Source organism: Lepisosteus oculatus, chromosome 3 (assembly GCF_040954835.1).
Source record: "Lepisosteus oculatus isolate fLepOcu1 chromosome 3, fLepOcu1.hap2, whole genome shotgun sequence".
Lineage (NCBI taxonomy): Eukaryota > Metazoa > Chordata > Actinopteri > Semionotiformes > Lepisosteidae > Lepisosteus > Lepisosteus oculatus.
Window position 1 is genome coordinate 38,795,172 of NC_090698.1, and position 20,834 is coordinate 38,816,005.

Below are 20,834 nucleotides of genomic sequence, written 5' to 3' on the forward strand. Positions count from 1 at the left end.
TACTGTACCTCACATGCAGGTCAGATTTGATTTGTTTATTTTAAGTGAATCCCTAGGGATATTCTTTTTAAACAGCTCAGATGGGTTCCCTGCTTAATTATTGGAATTCTTTTGCTCCCTCTTTCTCATATGAACAGTTATGGTTATGAGGCTAGTTGAGTGAATTTTAACAGTTGTAAAAAGACCTGTTTTCTTTCTTAGTGTTATACCAGATTGCAGGAAGCATGAAACTATGGGTGGCCAAATACCTGCTGTGTTTGCATTGTGATGAATGAATGCTGATGCATGACACCCTGTGACAATAACCCCCGTGGCTGCTGACATTCTATAATCTGTTGGTATTTGATTGTTAATATGAACATGGCATTGCCTAAAGAAAATTTCACATGTAAAAGGTTATACAGGCTTGGTGTTTGGAGACTGTTACTTGCATTACCATTTGTTTCGTTTCTTAATATGCTGTTATTAGTCAGGCCATTGACCTCTCATATATTCCTCATTTTTGCACTATACAATCCATCCATCTATTTTCTAACTGCTAATTTAGAACAGGGTGACTGGGGAGCCAGAAGCTATCATGTGAATCAACAGGTGTACAGCAGGGTATACCCTGCATGGGACGGCAGTCAATTTGCAGAGACAGAGACAAGCATACACTCCCACCAAAGCTAGTTTTCCCAGAAACCAATTAACCCACCTGCATGTTTTTGGACAATGGGAGGAAACTAGAGCACCTGGACAGAATGTACAAACTCCATCCACATAGCAACCCAGGTCTGGAATTCAACCAGGGCTCCACACCATTACAAAATCATAGCATCATACATTTACTGTTGTGACTTCAAAGTGTCTTAAGGAAAATGTGGTTTACACAGTTAATGGGGGGATGGGCAGATAAATCAGATGCCTGCCATTCACTTCAAGAAACAAAGTTTCAGATGGATTTAACATTTCAAATACCATAAGACTGTATGAAGCTTTCTTACCATGTAGCTGATATTCACTTCATCTCCAATCATGTCAGTGCTATTAAGAACACTTGGAAAAGTATCTCCTTGTTTAATATAGAAGTGAAATTCTCTGATGGAACTGTAATTAAAATAGTACTTATCAATTGCAATATGAATTAAATAGAATTAGAATAGTAATAACTTAGGATAAAATATAAATACATATAGTAATAAATGGTATATTTATATTATAAACCATGTAAATAACAGACCATATTCACTTTTGTGATACAAAAATACTGTAGAGTTATATATCTTTCACAGATTAGTGTACTAATGATAGATACTGCATTCAAATAATTTTAAAATCTGTATAATACCAAAAATAATTGACTGTTGAGAAAAATAATTCAATGTAGCATTTTGAGTAATTAACTTTTCCCTTAATTCTGAAACGAAATATTATTTCTTAACACAGTGTTGCCAGTAAATTGTGACATAAATAATTATATACTGTAGTTTTATGTCAGTGGCTGAACTCTGTGGGTGACGTTCAGCCCTCCACCACCTTATGGCAGCATGTTCACAAAGTACTCCTCCACTAACAAGGTTTCTGCATTCCTATGTATCCTGTAGTCAAAAAGAAGCTAAATAGTCTTAGTACTTAGTACTCCACTTCTTTCAATATGGAGTACAGATATTGGAACTGCATTGTCAATAAGATTATACTTATAACACATCAAATTTCCACTGTACAGGCAGCATGATTGCATGGTATTTAAAAAGGTTTTCTGAAAAACAAATTTGTGTTTAATAGCCATACTTTGCAAAAATGTGTTAAGCAAAAGTATTTTAGAAAAATATTATTTAACTTATAATTATTTTGAACATTTAGAAATGTTCCCACTTCTTTTCTTGAATATAAAGGCTCTTTATCTTGTGTTTGTGTTTCTACTGCAGCATGGTTTGACTTAGTGCCTTTTTACTGTTCACTGGTCATGATTAAAGAAAATGTATCTATTGTGGGATCTTGCAATGCTCACCTTAAAAACTGAAGACTTGCTTCATAGTTCACTGGAATTATTATAGTATTGTAGTTGTCAAAAAGTGTTGACTCAGGCTCTTCACTATCACTGCAATACAAAAATTATAACCACGTCATATTATAGCCACACTTTTATTTATTAGTACAATTTTGGAATGAAAAGGCTATTAGAATCAGTGAATAATGTACTGTACATACAAGCATTTGTTTTCAATCAACTGGAAAGTGATAGGTTCCTATACAGTTTAATACTTATATTGTTCTGTTTTTTTTAAATATTTAAAACTAATGAAATCTTTTTCTTTCACAAAAAGGATAAAGATGAGAAGTTTATCCAGTCAAAAGTACTTCAATGCATCAGTCTTAATTAATGTTTGAAAGATACCTTTGATATTTGCCGTGTACAGTACAGTATGTGCACCAGTTAATTATGATTATGTCACATACCTCAACTCATCTGATACAGGAATAGATTTGAAATTAAAAATTCTTTCTCTTGTTTCTTGAACAAGTATCTTGCAGGCATGAGAAAAAGACAAACATAAATCCCGCCAATCTGTTACTTGTTACGCTCTTGGGATACTTTTTGTTGCCTTTAAAATTATTTTAAGTTGGGAAATAACACAAATGTACAGCTACAATTCAATCAAAAGCACATATCTTTTTATCTGCTGATATACAGTAAGTGATAAAATGCCCATATTAAGATAGAAAGCTATACCTTGTTGCAGAAACATTGATGATAATATTAGGCAGTAGATGTGAAGTATTGATTTGAAATACAACATCAAAAGTATCCTGTGTGAAGAAAAAAAAACAAAGACGGGTTAACTATATTGGAAAACAATATTAAAATGTTCTACCTGTGATTTTTCAAATTGAAATAATAAAATATCTGTGATATAAATTAGGAACCTCCAACCCTGGTCTAGGAGAGCATCATTCCAATTAGTCTTCTACAGTAGGTCACTCTACTGTATTGACACATTTTGTGAAGATTAGGAATATTTAAATGTTATTGTTTAGTGTATTCAGCTAGGATAGTTCTGCTCCTTTAGGGATGAAAGAAAATTATAATTTATATTCAATGTAATCTCTAAATGATATAACAAATCACCCATTTAATTGGATTGGGACACTCCAAACCAGGTGTGTAGATGTCTACTATAAATAAAGAAAAAGACTGGATCACAAGGATGGAGACAAATTGGGCAACAGGATCTAAGAGATATCATAAACCATTATTCATAAGTCTTAAATGTAACATCTTCCTGTTTAAATCCAAGTATTATTTCCAAAGGTCTTTCCTCACCATTTCTCCTTTTCTTAGAAAGGGATATCCAACAGCACAGGTGATATTATGATTAGACTCGCAGTCTTTTTCTCTTGGCTGAAATGAAATTAAAAACGTGTGCCTTTTAAAAAATTATTTCACTGAGGAAAACATTCTTCAGTAGTTAGTAAGTATACAGTAAGTACAGTATAGAATTCGAGATAATGAAATACAATTTTACTCTATGACTTTGAAAAACAGCAAAATATACTGAACTATGATTACACATGCAAAGTATTTGCATTCACTGTATCTTCAAAATATATTGCCTTAGTTTTTTCAGATGACAAGTTTTAAACTTATTTTGTAAAGATTCAGTGACAATGACAGAAATTAAGGTTCTTTACCTACAGCACAGATTTATCCATTGATTTAAGAACAGAAAAGATTGTAATGTGAAACAGATTCTATTTGAAAATATTATTAATGTACTGTAGTAGGATAGAAGTACTGTAGAAGTACCTTTGGAATAAAATCAAATACTCTAAAATTAACTGATAAAAGAACAAAATAATACAAATTTGAATCAATTTAAATGAGAGAGTAGTGTACATAAAACATTTACCTCTGTTCTAACAAAATTGATATTTTTGGAATAACTGATTGTAATTCTGGTATTGTATGCACTATCTTTATTGTTTTTGATTGTTATTGATACGTTGAACTTCTCCTGGCCTGGTTTAATGATGAAAGGTGAAGACCTGAAATACAGACAACATTAGGCATGTACTGTAATACAGAAAAGTCTTGGAGACACAATTAAATATTAATATAATTTAAACTCAAATCTAGTACAAAAACACATGCAATACACAAGAAGCAAAAACCAATACAAAAAGCAATCCAAAAATGTTGAAGGAAACTAATGGATTTGGGAAATTAATTCCACAGACAGGGTTCTACACAGGAAAAGACTATTTCTCATTTGCCTTTGCCAAAGTAGGAAAAGCCTAAATAAGCAGATCTCAAATAAAAAGAGAACTATACAGTAGTTATGCAATAAGTATTTAATATAACTAGGAACTAGACTATTCAGTGTCTCACACTGTACATAAGTAGGACATTGAGATTCTTAAAGTCTATTATAAATTTCACTAACAGCCATTGTGATTTGTAGAAGACAAGAGTAACATGCAAAAGTAAAGATCTTGAATTAATACAGAAGCTTTGGAAATACCCTAATATTCCAGTAGTTTAACTTTGGGAAAGTTAAAACATGTGCAGTATCAATATTTCAGCTCCAGAAAGGCAGAGTTAAGATCTTAACTGAGCAATTTTAAACAGGTTGAGAAGTGAAGTTCTGTGAAGTTCTCAACATGTCCTTTAACTTACAATGCAGAATCAAAAGAAACACCAATGTTTCTAACTGTCATTTAGGGTTTGATTCCAGGACTGTGTACAACAGCACTGAAAACTCCAGCTTTACTAATCTTGATGTTAGAATCCCATAAGTCTTGCCATAATTTAAGTCTTGCATCCATGTCTTCATATCAGGTAGGCACCTTTAAAAACATTCCTTTTTAGCGTTCATACCTGGTCAAGAAGCAAATTGTGGGACAACACCAGATTTTATCAGCCAGGATGTCATGATTGGCATCCTTCCTCTTAAAGGGCCCTTTAGTATTTTAGTTGATTATGTGCACCTGCCTCTTGTTTTGTCCCACTGTTTAAGCCTGGTGCTCTCTCTATTCCAGGCTCATCATTGGGAGATAGACGCCTGGAAGTCCGCCTACCTCACAGCATAGGCTTTATCATGGTGTCCTGAACATCTGAGTTCGGGGCTCAGAGCGCCTGGTCTCGTCACCTTCTCGTCACCTTCGTTTAATTCCCTGTCCCTGTTCCAGATCCTGTTCCGGATTTTAACTGTGTTTGTTTCATTTTGGTTGGATCCTCCGGTTTTGGACTTTGGAGTGCACCCTGGATTCCCCCTTTTGGACTGCCTGAACTTGTTTGCCATTGCCACGTTCCCCGAGCACCAGATCACTGTAGTTACGTCCCCCTGTCTGTCAACCCATCCTGATCCACTTCATCTCCTTCTCCACTTACTTCCGGATAATACCATTTACATAGGGTCCTGAACTACGCTTTGCGGGAGCCTGGACCGACTCCCATTGCACAAGATTTACAAATTGTCTCCCGGAAGTCAAATAGTAACCAAACCAATAAAGGGATGTTGTAATGATCCCGCAATAATTTTCCATGTGAACCAGTAAGATGTCATTATAGATTGTATCAAAAATTGCACTGAATTCCAGATAAGGAATAAGATAATACTGACCCACTGTCAAAAGCCATTAGCAAATCATTAACTACCTTAACAAGTGCTGTTTCAGTTCTATTGAAAAGGTTCAAAGAGCTCATTAGATGCAAAATGAAATGTAATTAAAATACCATTGCCTATTTCATATTTTTTTGTAAGAAAAGACGTATTTAAAAATATAATTTTTTAATTGTGTGCTAGTCAGAGGGCTTTAATCACTGATGTCTAAAGGATGCTTAAGTACTAGTTAGAAAATATTAATTTTGATTACATTAACAATGCTTTGAGAAATTAAATAAAAGTGGGTAAAATATTTTAATTTAAATTAATTACAATTTGTGGTCTTGGCTTTAACCTCCTATAAATGTATCACAGTGACAAATGCTTTTTCATTACTAGTAGTACACTACTTTTTACCTATTTATTACTTGTTCCTTGTTTTCATTATTTTTTTAGTTGAAATTGTAATGAGGAGGTTCAACACTGACAGCCCTAGCTGTGTGTACAGTACATGAGTCACTCCTCAGCTGGTACACAGCTTTCACTATGGTTTTATTTCTGACCTTTCTAATCTTTCCCCATTGGAACTATTTACCAATATTTTAATGGCACTAAATATTTCAAAATTGTATGTTTTCCATTTTTTGCATCATAATGGTTCCAGCTAAAATGTTGGACTTCCATAAATATGTTTAAAAAACTATTTAGTTGTTTATAATGTATAATACAATTTATACAATGAGAGTCAGTGTTATGGGTCTCATATTTACAACAGATGCCAAGCAGTTATCGTGGTTTATGCAGGAAACTTTCATTCCATTATGTAAATAATGGAAGTATACCTATAAAGTTTGGAATTAAATTGAGAATTTTAGCAACTTCTTTGTGTGATGGGCTGCATGTATTAAAATGTTCTACAACTTGTTGGTACAAAAAAGTTTGTAATTTCTTTAGTGCAAACTTTTCAAACCTTTGACTTCCGATTAAAATCTTCAAAGTTTCAATTTCATTAGTATTGCAGAAGTAAGGTTTTATAGTTTTATTAAATACATGGGTCAGGCCAGCATCATGGTTACATTTTGTCAAAAGAATAACAGTTTGCCTGTCCCATATTATGGCATACTGCATACTGTGACATTTGTTGACTACTTATTCTTAATGAAAAGCAATTTCAAAAGTGATCAGGAGTAAAAAGTAAAAAATACTTATGGGCACAGCAAAAATGGATAAAAAATACATGAATATTGTAACTCAATAAGAAAGTAGCACTGTAAGGTCCACTAGGTGGCGTTAAGATAATTTAGATTCTAGATACAGTGTTGGTGAACCGGTGTGCCCCATTTAAAACATGAAGGTTGGAAACACTCAGCTGTAAAGACTGCTGTGAAATTATTTCTAAGAGATTCATGTAGCTTAAAATATTAAAACAGTACAAACAGTAGATATTGAATGTGTTTTTCTTTCCTTACAGACTACTTAAAAGGGGCCTTTAATTAATAGTTTGTTACTGAAGTAGTAGCTGTTCTCTATAATCAGTTTAGTATAAATACTGTCTTCCCAATATTTACCTCATTGCATGTTTAACTCATCCCTCCACCTTATAATCACTTTGGAAGCACCTCCTAGTTGGTGTTAGGTTCTGGTGGCCTTTTCCTTATGGCTAGGATAATGCTTCTTCAGCCAGACAGTTGCAGAATTGGTTGAAGTGAAATGTCTATCTTAAAATCCTCACACGCTAAACTCCTTAATTCCAAGTTTGCCTAAAACTATTGAAAGTATTTTAAAGTCTAGACTTTTATGAGCTCCTCACCCTGTTTTTAATTTATGAAATGTATACATACCTGTCTCCTTTTATATCAGCTTCTGAATGTAGCTGTAAATCTGTAATGCATTTTTCATTTTTTCCACAGTCCATTGTGAAAAGTATCTAAAAAAAGACATTCAGTGATATCATAATTTTTAGTTTTATTTTTTCCTTTCATTGTTTTTTTTATTCTGAAGTGATCACACAGATGATTAGGCAAGTTCTTTACTCCAGTCCTTTGTTCTTTGGTCCAACATTTTGCTATGATGTAATCTTAATGTGTTTGATAATTTTGGCAATCAAAATTATCCCCCCCCCCTCCCCCCCGGACTTTTTCACATTTTATTGTGTTGCAATATGGAATCATAATGTATTTAATTGAGTTTTTTGCCTTTGATTGATACAAAAACACTCCCCAACTTCCAAGTGACAACAAAATTTGACACGTCATCCTTAATTAATTTTAAATTATTTATAAAATCAGAAAATAACTGATTTCGGAAGTATTCATCGCCTTAAGTCAATATTTGTTAGAGGTACATACTGTATGGCAGAAATTACAGCCGTGGTGTCACGGCTCCAGCTCCCCACCACCGCAAACCTCAGCACAGACAGGCCTTTACCTCAGCCAATTTGCATAGGTGGCGACCTCAGAATTATTTATCCTACCATCTTGCCATATCACTACCATAACCCTGCAGTACTATCATACTTAAGGACTTTTCACAGTATCCTCACCGCTCAGTATTTGGTTTACGCCACTAAGAGCCTTCCCTTCGTCTTTGCCTACAGTATTCTGTTCATCCCCGGTTTCAAGACTAAAACGTCTCATCTAACTATGTTCTTGCATTAGCGTTTTTTGGCACCTCCAACCTTCGGATCTGCTACATAGATAAGTATTCTTGACCCTTTTGTTTTTTTTAGACTCTTCACAGGGTCCTTTACACAACCTCTCTGTGAAATGACATGCATAACACACAAGTCTTTTGGGATAAGTCTTGGACACTGCAATTTCTGCTTATTCTTCTTTGCAAAATTGATCAGGCTGCTCAAGTTGGATGTGGACCATTGGTGAACGGCAGGTTTCAACAGCTGCCTGACAATTGTCGGGTCACTACAGATTACTGATTTATTTTCTGTTTTTTAACATGTTGCTGCCACCACCATTCATCATAGTAGGGATGGTGTTCTTAGTATCATGTGTGGTGTTATGCTTGTGCCAAACAGTGCGCTAAACATTGAGGCCAAAAAGGTAATTTTGGCCTCAGCAGACCATAGAATCTTCTTCCACTTGGTATCAGGGTCTTCCACATGCTCTCTGGCAAACCGTACTAGAAATTTCATGGGAGGTTTTTTCAACAATGGCTTCCATTTTTAAACTCTCCCATTTTCAAGCCCAGATTTGTGAAGTATCCTGGCAATTGTTGTCATATGCACAGTTTCTCCCATCTCAGCCATTAAAGACTGTAATGCCTTTAAAGTCAGCATGGGCACTTCTCTCTAGTTTTTGAGGATGTCTTGTTCTGCACAGATTCACAGTTGTGCTATAGTTCTCAATTTCTTTATAATGGACCTTACTGTTACTGAAATTTCTTATACCCTTCCCCTGATTGGTGTTTTTCAATAACCTTATCTATATTTGGTTTGAATATTCCTTCATCTGCATGATGTACGTTTTGTTGGGATTGTACTAATCAACTCTCAGAAATAGATATATTTAACCTGAACTCATGTGAAACACCTTAGCTATACACAGATCGACTCCATTCAAGTATTTATATTCTAAAGACAATAGGTTGCACGGGAGACTATTTAGGTGTGTCATATCGAAAAGGTGAATTCCTATGCAATCAGTTTTTACTTTTTTATATGTATAATTAATTTAGGATTTGTAAAATGTTAAACTGAAAATGTAATTTTCACTTTGACCTTATTGTGGGTTTTGTGTCGATCGATGGCAAAAAATCCCAGTTAAATACATTATGAAGTCTAAGGATGGTAAACAAATTTTGTAGCCATTTTACATCAAATCTACAATAATGCAATGTGAACACTCCTTTTACTCTTTTTCCATTTTCGGGCCCCTTTGAATGTTGACAAGATAAACAATCTTGTGCAGTATGGAAAAAAAAACGAGCTCAGAAAAAAAGACAGCAAATCAGACGTCTACTTGAAGGTTTTAAAAACCCTTCCACAAAGGGGGGCGAGAAATCAAGGTAACAAAGATCTTAGAAGAATTACAGGAAAAATTAGTAGCCAGACATTCTTGAGTGAAGGAAATCTTGCAGGGAATCTAGATACTCAAATTGTGCTACTTAAGCATTTATGTATTTATTAATAAAACCAGAATTATATGTAGGACAGAATGTTGTTTTAAGTTAAGTTCAAAGGAAACTAAAAAGCCACAATAAGCAAACTTAATAATGTATAGTTCAAGTACTGTAGGTAGCTGCATCAGCATGCATAGGCTGCAAAGGAACAGGTAATGGGGAAAAGAAAAGTAAAGAAACACAATGTTTCGTCTTACACCTGAAGAAGGTTCCACAGCCAAAACAATGGAAATTGTGTTTCCTTTCTTTTCTTTTCAGCATGGAATAAACCATGAATAATATATACTGTATATACTGTAACCATTGCATTATGTGGAAATTAGTATTCCCAAAATGGCATAGTCAAATCAGCTTTCAATTGAGAAACTTACAGACTTATTTAATGAAGTTGGAAGGTCACCATCTAGGACAGGGCCCTTTGTGTCATCAGATAAACCAAATTCTAGTGAAACTTTCACGGGATCTTTAAAGTCAGGTTTGTCCTAGAAGAAACCAAAAAAAAGTTTAACAAAAAAGAAAAACATCCTTACAATTGAAACAGTTCTGGTTTACAGCGTTCAATCATTCAGTACTTCTGAGGCCCAAGAGATTTAGTTTTTTCCCTGCATTTGTTTAAGATGTCATACTATCTAGGAAAATGGATGCGAATAAGCTGGCGTCATGGACAGTTATTCATATTATGTTTTGAGTTAAAATGTAATTACATAAAGATACTTAATTTTCAATTTTTTGCATAGACATTTCTTGTATGTGTCATATTCCACATAGTAACATTATTTTACTAAACAGTGATTAATTGTGAATAACAATTGATTTAAAGAGTTTACTATTGAAGAGCACAGTGGACCTGGTGGCCTTTTTATTTCCTTTGTTTCAGTAGTATTTCACCAAGTTTTCTATTACTGGTGTGGAAGAATTTTGTTTTTTGCTTTGGGTGTAAAATCACCCTTACTTAGAAGGGGAGGAAAGTATTACGTTTCTAAGCCTTACCCTTTTGTAACTTTACTTACAATATGTGCCTGTACAATAGATTTAAGAAGTACAACATGTTATCTGGACAGCACATGTTAGTAATCACACAGTACAGCTGTCCTGCCCAACTACAGACTGTTTCCTTATGTGTGGAATATTAACTCTGGAAAGCATAAAGCAGCCTAACTTCCTTGCAGATGAGCAATTTTGAGGAATTTAAACTCTTTGAAATGGTTCTGTTTTCTGCTTCCTATTAAAATATATTTCCTCTCTCAAAAACTGAAAACTTGAAATTAGCCATTGTATTGAAATATGCCCATTATGTGATTTTCATAACTCATATTTTTACAATACAAATGAAAATACAATAATAACCTGTAGATTAAATTAATCAGTATGAATGTAAGCACAAAACATGGTTACACAAAGGGATAAAGGGAACACAAAGGAACTGTACATTATGTCCTTTGCATTTTTTGCAAGGTGTAATAAAATAGACATTATTTGAAACCATGGAAACCACACAGGACCATGGGGCAGGACCCACCTATGTTTTACACCTGCTGTCGTAGCCCATTAAATGACATTGTCAGCATACAGTAGGCTAGACTCAATAGACAGTTTTTGGTCTAGTAAATGAACTAACAACGTTTGTGGACACAAAGACAAAAAGATGACATATTCACAAGGGAGAATGGCTTCTAAATCCCTGATTTCTCTAGACCATGTTGCTAAACTTGTACAACAGGCAGTGACCCTTGCTGACAGGATGACCACATGGGGACTACATGAAAGTGAGTTTACCAAGCCTGTGAAATAAAACAAGTTTGTATCTCAAGGGGAGTACAGGACTATCCAGCTGCCACATGCTTTCCAAATGTTTCCATCCCCTGCTGCAAAAAACACACAAATAATCACCCCAAAATGTCATCACAGACCACTCAGCCTGAAGACTGTTTATGCAATGTTATAGCTTCCTATGAGAACATTTTATATCTATATCAAAGGAATTGCTGGGAGGATAAAGGGAGCATTTTACATTTTGAAATATGTAATCTAGTTTGTGAGCAATACTCTACATACAGTACAGTTTATAGCAGAAGAATGGAATTAAGCATAAAAGCACTGTGGTACTCCTAGCCCACTATCTAAAGGAAATGAAGAATGATTTACTTGCCAACATGTAGAAGGTATGAACTCTGCACATCTTATCATGGATTGTAACCTTCATCTGAAGCTTCCTGTCAGTTGAGTTAAGAAACAATGCTCTTGATACCAGCCTTTGGAAGTCTAGGGTTAGACTGTAGTTGAAATCTGAAAAAATGACAACCATATATTAAGAGAATGAAAACCAAGTAAATGAAACTGTTTTTAGGAGACAATATTTATATTTATAAAGTTTATTTTGACACTAGTTACTCTTATTTATAACACTGTACTGAACTGAGTGTATTATTATTATATATAATATATATATACAGTATATATTTTATATAATACATTTTTCAGACTAATGCTTATGGGAAAACAGAAGCATTCTCTACATCCTTACTCTACAAGCTCCAGTGACAAAATCTTTAATTATAGGAACTTAGCCCTTCCAAGACACTGAGCTCAAAGTCATTACTTGACTAAGTGAAAGGAAATGTAATGCTGTTTTTGTGAGGTTAAAAAAACAGCACTGTAATGGTTTTATATGCATAAGTTATTTTACAATAAACACTGGTCAACCAATGGTTATTGTTAGGAATTGCAACAATAATCTTACCAATGGAGGACTGTGTATTCTGATCCGGTTTTAGGGTGTAATTAAAGCAGACAGTGGTCTGAACACAAACTGTATTCCTTTCATTAACTTTACATTGTGTTTGCTGTACATTTATTTTGTCTGGGTTAAAAGACATATTTGCCCTTAGTTCTGCTACATCACGAGACCTGGTTGGAAAACAAAAACAAAACAAAACAAAACAAAACAAAACAAAACAATAAAATAAAGAAAACGGTTTAATCTTCACAGATATGCTTTTAAGATATTTGTAACATTACTTGTATGACTTTAATGGAACATAAAACAAAACTGATTAATCCTATTAATTCAGATTTGCATTACAAAGCAATATTTTACTTAAATAAACTCAGAAAATGTTTGGAAAAGTGTAGTAAAATTGTTTACTAAACACCAGTACTAGGGTTGCATGCACCACCCATCTTTTCTTCCTGTTATGATGTACAGATACTGATTACAAAGTGTAAACAACAGATTTTCCTTCAAAATATGAGAGGATTAATCCGATTATCCAACCTATCTAAACTAAGAAAGTAAAATAATGATTGTGAATTGTGTGTAAAGTGAAAATTGTACAAGGTCCGTAAAAATGCAAAAAAAAAACCTATAAAACTGCAAACATAAAATGTGCAAAAATTGATTTTGAATGTTTTTCTTAGTTAATATTGTATACGGTATGTTGGTTTTAAAGAACACAGGTCTGATATTTGATTTTTATAACCCCAATTTTTTAGAGATAACTAAAATTGTTTGGGTCCTCAAAAATAGTTGAAAGGTCATCCATTACTTGAACAACAACAACAACAACAACAACAACAACAACAACAACAACAACAACAACAATAATTAATTCCATGCACTTAGACAGTCCACTAAAAGTGCTTAACAGGCAATGGGGACTTCCCTTCACCACCACCAATGTACAGTATAACTCTCACCTGGATGATGTGACAGCAGCCATAGTGTATCAGTACGCTCACCACACATCAACTAACGGTAGAGACGAGAACAGAGTGCCAATTTATAGATGGGGATTATTAGGAGGCCATAATTGGTAAAGCCCAATGGGAAATTTGGCCAGGATAAAGGGGTAACACCCCTACTTTTTGGGGGAAATACCCTGGGATTTGTAATGACCACAGAGAGTAAGGATCTCAGTTTTGCGTGTCATCTGAAGGACGGTGCTTTTTTACAGTATAGCGTCCCCGTCACTATACTGGGGGATTAGGATCCACACAGACTGCAGGGTAAGTGTGCCCTACAGGCCCACTAACATCACTTCCAGCAGCAACCTTGGTTTTTCCCATGAGGTCTCCCATGCGAGTACCGATCAGGCTCACACCTGCTTCAGTCGGTTGCCAGTTGTGAGTTGCAGTGTGCTATGTCTGCTGACTATAAAGGAATTGCTGCTGGAATAAAGTAATTAAAACAGAGATAGAATAGATGTTGACTTCTGTCTGTAGTTAAATCTAACCCTAACCCCAGCTCCAGCCAGCAACACATTTTTCAAGGTATTGTAATTCCAATACACCACTCATGTTTGTTAGTAGTTAGTCCAGTAGTAAGTCCTGGATCTAATCCAGCAATTTCTTGAAAGACACAATGACATTGGCTTCAACAACATGGCTGGGTAGCTTGTTCATACTTCCACAACCTTTTGGGTAAAGAAGTATCTCTTATTCTTGCCTTTAAAATGAACTTCCATTAAGTTTCCAATTGTGCCTTCTGGTTTGTGTTTCACATAACATTCTGAGCAAATCTTGTTGACGCCATTGAGGATTTTGAATACATGTATCAGGTACCTTCCATGTCTTCTCATTGGAAGCCTAAAAATGTTCAGTTTTTTCAGTACTGGACATTTCCTTAAGTGCCAGGATACTTATGATTGATCGTCTCTGGACTGACTCAAGAGCAACAATATCTTTACTAAAATGTGATTACCAAGATTGTTCACAATATTCTAAATTAGGCCTTACTAGTGAAATATACTGTACTGTACCATTTGAACATAACATCTCTTGATTTAAATTTTACACTTTTAGGTATATATCATACCATTTTATTTGCCTTTTTAGTTGCTTACATTATGTAAATAATGTGTCAACAAAAAATCTAAGACTTTTTCATAAGTGGCATGCCATAATGTTTTTACTACCTGCATTTGAAAACCTGCACTTCTCTACATTAAACATTATCTGACAGGTATCTTCCAGTCTTAAATTTTATCTAAATTACTTTGAATCTAATTTGATAATTAGTTGTTGATAATCATCTTAATTTAATATGACCTGCAAGCTTGGCAAGTTTAGTACTGTAACTATACTGGAATACAGATCATTGATATAAATGAACAAGAGCAGGGTCCCTAGTACAGAATCCTGTGGTACTCCATATCATCTCAATACATAACCCCAATGTATTTATTTATCTTTACCGTCTGTTTTCTATTTAATAACCAATTTCTAATCCAAACACATACATTTCCCTGAATGAATACCACCCTCAGAACTCTCCAACTTCATGCATATTCAATACCTATTCTGTTCCCTTTGTTGATCAAATAATCTCTTTGTTCATTTTTAAGATCAGCAACTGAATAGCAGAAATCTGAGAGTTTAAGTCTGCACCTACAGCAACAACCCATGAAATCTATTGAGGTTTGCAAAGCTGTGCCTCATGTGACTATGGACTTAAAATACTGCGTATATGTTTTGTAGTACTTTTAATTAAATAGTGTAACCCAATGTATGAAATTGAAATATTTGTACTTAAACCTGTCTGTTTCTTTAGGCATGGAAACTGATGGCTGTTCTTTGAACAGATTCCAGAGCATAAATTAATTATAGTCAGCAGCTATATCACCCTTCAACTTACAACTGGCAACCCACTGAACTTAAGCAGGTGTGAGCCTGGCTAGTACCTGGATGGGAGTTCTCCTGGGAAAGCTAGGGTTGCTACTGGAAGAGGTGTTAGTGGGGCCAGTAGGAGGCCACTCTTCTCCTCCCCACTGATGTGTGGTGAGCATCCAGGTGGATGTTGCACATTGGTGGTGGTGGAGGGGAGTCCTCATTACCTGTAAAGCGCTCTGAGTGGAGTGACCAGAAAAGCACTATATAAATTATTATTATTTAATGTTCTTAATTTGCAACGTGACAATCAGAATTGTACATAATATGTAAATGTTTCACTTTTTATGTAACCTCCATTCATGTTAAGTTTAATAATTATGTATATTACAATCTTGTCACTCTTATTGATTTTCAACAATGTTTAGTGGAGGACATTTGAAGAGTCTGCATAAAGACAGTACCTAAATCCTTTTCATGAGCAACTTTTTCAAGCTCACTTTCCCCATCTTATAATACCACTTACTACTGTTTCCTTTTCTACATAAAATACTGTGCACTTGTATTAATTTAATGTCAATCATTTTCAGAACATTGTTTGATATAGTTTAATAACTCTAAACTTTTTTCCTAGGGTTTTTCTTATCACTGCAATATAATATTTACCTCATTTTTAAAGGACACTCTGAAGCCAAAACTTATCTCTTATAAACTTCCTCAGATGAGATGGAAGCACAGTCAGTATGATACCCAAGTAAAAATAAAACAGGAAAAAGACCCAATATATTGCATACATTGCATATATTGCATACATTGTGATATCTAGTAATTATTTTCTCAGTTACAGATCACTATGTTCTTAGAATGTAATTCTTAGACTACCATTATATCATATCTCTCTTGCTGGATATATTTCACAAAATCATATCTGCAACTAGATCTAACTATGAGACCAATCTATCTTGGATCAATACATTACAAGGTATTTAGGCTAGAGTGAATTGTGTTACATTAAATGATCCCCTGCCATTATGGTTTACTAAAGTCAATAATTGTAAAAACATTTTAAAATGTAATCTGATGACAGATTTTAAACCTTAAAGAACGTAGGAGAAAGAAAACAAATCATTGCAACTACCATATAAAACCCCATTGAATATCCTGTCTGAGATGTAAAGCCAAGGTCCTGACTCTCTGTGGTCATTAAAAATCCCTGGGCATTTCTCGACAAATGTAGGAGTGATACCCCTATGTCCTGATCTAACTTGTCCCTGGCCTTTATCATACGTGACCTCTTACTGTAACTATCGCCATGTACAGTATGTATTGGCTTCATCACTCTGTTCTCTCTGATAGGTGACGTGTGGTGAGTGCACTGGTGCACTTTGCCTGCCATCTCATTATCCAGGTGGGTGCTGCACATTGGTGGTGTGGAGGGTAGTCCCCATTACTTGTAAAATGCATTGAGTGGAGTGTCCAGAAAAACATTATGTAAGTGTAAGAAATTATTTTTTTATTATTAGAAGGAAGAAGCCAAATATTAATACTCACCAGAAAAGAGAGGCACCTCCCAGACCTCCAATTGTGACATCAGTGATTCCATCTCCATTTAAGTCCAGTACTCCATGAATCGACTGTCCAAAGAATTTCATCTTCTCACCATCTCCACCTGAAGCAATTCTCTAATACAACCGATTGCCAAATGAGCATTTCCTTGCAGTATAAAGTTAAAAAATCACAATGTCCTTTTTTATATTCTGTGAGTAAACTGTATTGTTCCTGTAGCTACACCTTTAAGTTCACTTATGGGTTTTTGAGAGACTACTACTAAGAGAAGGCCATAAACCATATTTTGTATCTGTTAAGAGCTGACCTCTTGTTTCAAAATGCCTGCTCACGGAAGATCTTTTTGAAAGTATTTACCTGCACATACTTCTCACGTATGGAATTCCCTGATCCATGGTATACATAAACTGCTCCTCGATGGTCATCTTCTAAAGGGGCTCCAATCACTACATCATTAAAGCCATCCAGATTGAGGTCGGTTACTGCGGCTATAGCTGTTCCAAACCGAGATCCACACGGTTCGTTCTTTTTGACGATTTTGCAGGAGCTGGCTGAATGAGCATTGCAACACATCTGTTTGACAGGCTTCAATGTCATCTGGTGTTCAAATGCACCCTGTTGCAGTAGCAGAGGCAGTCAATATCTATATAACTTATCCATACAAGGATGTCAGTGAATGAATCATTGTTTCAACAGTAATTAGTACACTTCCCAAGCATAAACCAATCTAAAAATGAGGAAATGAAAAGTACCAAGTTTGTGTAATAGATATACATATAGAAACATAAGTAATCAGTATTGGTTCTTACCTTGAGGACAGGTGAGGGCCCGGGCAGTTTAATGAGATTAAACCACATTTTATGATATAGGAACTATTGCACTGTGAAGTTTTGCTTTCTAAAATATTTAGCTTACAATGCAACTAGAAACAGAACATGCATTACTAGAAACAGAAAATCTAGTGTTGTGGTCCATTCTATAGTAATATAGCATTTCAGTGTGAGTGACTACATTAATTGGTTAAACTTAAATAGTACTTTTCAATCCAGAAAAACCCAAAGAGCCTTGAATATAGTAGGGGACCATCTTCATCCACCACTGGAGTGAAACATTCAAATAGGTGAGGTTTCACAGTTATTAGGTGCTGGCAGCCCTAACACATACAGTAACAGATGAGGTAGAGATATGATACATTGCTTCACCAGTTGAATTAAGGGGAAACTTCATGTAGGCCAGATTGTGTAATTCTAGAGTGGAATTTAACAAGGATGCTAAGGTCACCACCTATTCTCTTTTGGTTACTCCTAGCACCAAACTCTGTAATGTAACAGCTTCATCTTACCTTATTTAGCTTGTAGATATATACTTGACCTTGCTCTTCTCTTTCATTTCCCATATACATTGGTGCCCCAACAAGCAGGATGTCAGTGAATGAATCGTTGTTAATGTCAACAGTTGTTAGTACACTTCCAAAGTATGAACCAATCTTAAAATGAAGAAATGAAAAGTACCAAGTTAATACAACAGATAAGCAATCAGTATTGGTTCCTACTTTCAGGACAAGTTAGGATCCAAGCTGTTTTATTAAAGGGCTTCTTCAAAACATGTGTAAATGTTGTAGGCATAATTGCATTTATGCAATATTTCAAGTACCTGTTCTCCCTTTAATATCTGTTTGACATTAACTGTAGTTCCATTGAGGGTGTAGACGACGACTCTTCCTGTATGGTTGTACCGAGGTGCTCCAGCAATGTACAGCACACCATCAGCTGTGGATGCTGACTCAACATCATAACCTAAAAGATACCATCCAGTTATTTTAATTATTGTTCATGATACTAAAATACTGAACCAAATTCTAAGCAGTACTGATGTTTAATTTGCTATTGTCACAGCAATGCTTATTAATAAGACCGAATTATGTGTTGCTGTGCTTTTCCCAGTGAGGCCCATGTCTCTCATATCTGTGTTCCAAGCCACAGAGGAGTTATTTATGCTTATGCACTGATTTAAGGATGTTTGTCTTCCTGATAAGGAACAGTTCCCAGGACCGGGATGCAATCAGCTATCATGATAGATGCCCACTCTTGGTGCCTGGTTGTCTAGTGAGACCCTAAGCACATCCAGATTGTGGTACTAGAGTCAGAGGTCATGGTCAATCATTCCTAAAGGTGACCAACCAATCAGAAACCTGCAGGGTATGGGGACCCCAACTGTCCAGCAATCTCTTGACCAATCACCAACCTTATGTCCTCCAGTTAAAAGGCATTGCACAGAGCTCTGAGATTGCTCCTTTGTTCACTCTCGCGCTCCTTCAGATTTGCTTGAGCAACTTGGCTGTCTGACAATCACGTGACTGCCAGTGCTGTTGTCTGAGTGTTAGGACTTGTAACATTTTCCCAAGTGCCGAGCCAGAGAGAACCCATATGTAAAGACAGAATTCTGCCCAAGGTCAAGCCTGCAGCAAGACTTTGTGAACTGCTAGCAACCATCATTGTACCCGCCTGATCACCGGAGTAATATGATTGGACTTTTGTCAACAGCTGAACACTTTTATTCAGAAGTAGCTGCTATGCCAGGAGCAACCAAGTTTCTCCCCCTAAAGAGTGACTTGCTCTGACCATGCAGTGACCTCTGTGAACAGACTTCCACTAGTCCAGCTCAACACTAACTAGCAGGTTCCTGGAGAGCAACAACGGTCCAGCGCGAAGCTGACAGAAGAACACTCTCTCTCCTTCTCCCCACAACTCCGAGCCACACCAGGACTGGTGGGTCACTGAGCCAGGAGACCGCTTCGACAGAGCCTGTCAGCTGTTCCTCCTGTATTTACCTATGAGTATCTAATGTAGAATCTGTATTAATGAGACTGATTAACAAGATAGTATACCCGAATGGTATACTAAATGCATATTCCTTGTCTTGTATCTCTTCCTGATTGTGATGTATTCTGTATCTTGGTAACCCTTACAATAAGATCTGCCATCTGTATCCACATGGAGTGTCATATGTTTTTATATGCACAATCTTATGTATTAATAAATGTATTTAGTGTATTTGAACCCGTGTAGGATTATTCTGATGATTGAATCCTAATAGCCAAAGAACCACCACGTGAATTACTGTGTAGCGGCAATGCTTGTTAATAAGACAGAATTAAGTGTTAAATTAAGTGTTAAGTGTTGCTGTGCTTTCCCAAATGAGGCCCCATCTCTCTCTTCATCTCTGTGGTGCAGCCACAGAGAAACTATTCATGCAGGCTGATTTAAAGATGTTTTCTTTTGATAAGGGACAGCTCCCAAATGGGGATGCACTTAGCTAAGCCTGGCTATCATGATCAATGGTCATCCATTGGCGCCTATCTGTTTTTGTAACTGAATGAATATACAGTATATCTTTTGTATTCTGATAACCCTCACGATAAGATCTGTTAGGTTTACATGCATATTCAATGTATTCTTGTGTATTAGTACCTGTGTGTGTGCGTTGTTTGAGTTATACTGCATGGTTGGATTCTAAGGCCATTAAAAGAATAATTTTGTGACTTACTGCTACAATTAATAATTGTCCCAGTAAATGCCCAAACCTCTACAGAACTGGTGCCTCGTGAGAGCACAATACAACTGTTACAATTAGTAAATTGTCCAAGTAAATTAATAAAACTCCTAGACTATACTAAGTTCATTTAATGTTACTTGCATCGTACTCCCTATTGATATAAGAAAACACACAAGCTGTCATGTTTTCAAGTCATCTAGAGATAGGATGTCGGTGTATGACAGATATGCAAATTGTATTTCTTGGATTTCAGTGAGTGTCTCTTCCCCGGACAAGAGTGGAAATTCACTGAATGCAATGTAGGTTATATTAAAGTACATAAAAAGCACTAAAAATTTAGCATTTAATATAACTGTAGTGTCACGTACTCTATGTATATTTTGTCCC

General features: G+C 35.6%; 1 protein-coding gene across 1 annotated transcript in view; it reads right to left on the reverse strand.

The window, feature by feature from the left end:
• Positions 1-20,834, reverse strand: part of itga1 (integrin, alpha 1) — an 86,991-nt gene that overhangs the window by 15,716 nt on the left and 50,441 nt on the right. Inside the window, exons 12-24 of the mRNA XM_015364102.2 lie at positions 18,546-18,688; positions 18,235-18,378; positions 17,250-17,507; positions 16,878-17,008; positions 12,463-12,629; positions 11,872-12,008; positions 10,094-10,204; positions 7,430-7,515; positions 3,894-4,029; positions 3,308-3,385; positions 2,717-2,793; positions 1,994-2,083; positions 987-1,089 (exon numbers count right to left, since the gene is read on the reverse strand). Coding sequence (XP_015219588.1) covers positions 987-1,089; positions 1,994-2,083; positions 2,717-2,793; positions 3,308-3,385; positions 3,894-4,029; positions 7,430-7,515; positions 10,094-10,204; positions 11,872-12,008; positions 12,463-12,629; positions 16,878-17,008; positions 17,250-17,507; positions 18,235-18,378; positions 18,546-18,688 — 1,661 coding nt within the window. The remainder of the gene's footprint in view (positions 1-986; positions 1,090-1,993; positions 2,084-2,716; positions 2,794-3,307; positions 3,386-3,893; positions 4,030-7,429; positions 7,516-10,093; positions 10,205-11,871; positions 12,009-12,462; positions 12,630-16,877; positions 17,009-17,249; positions 17,508-18,234; positions 18,379-18,545; positions 18,689-20,834) is intronic.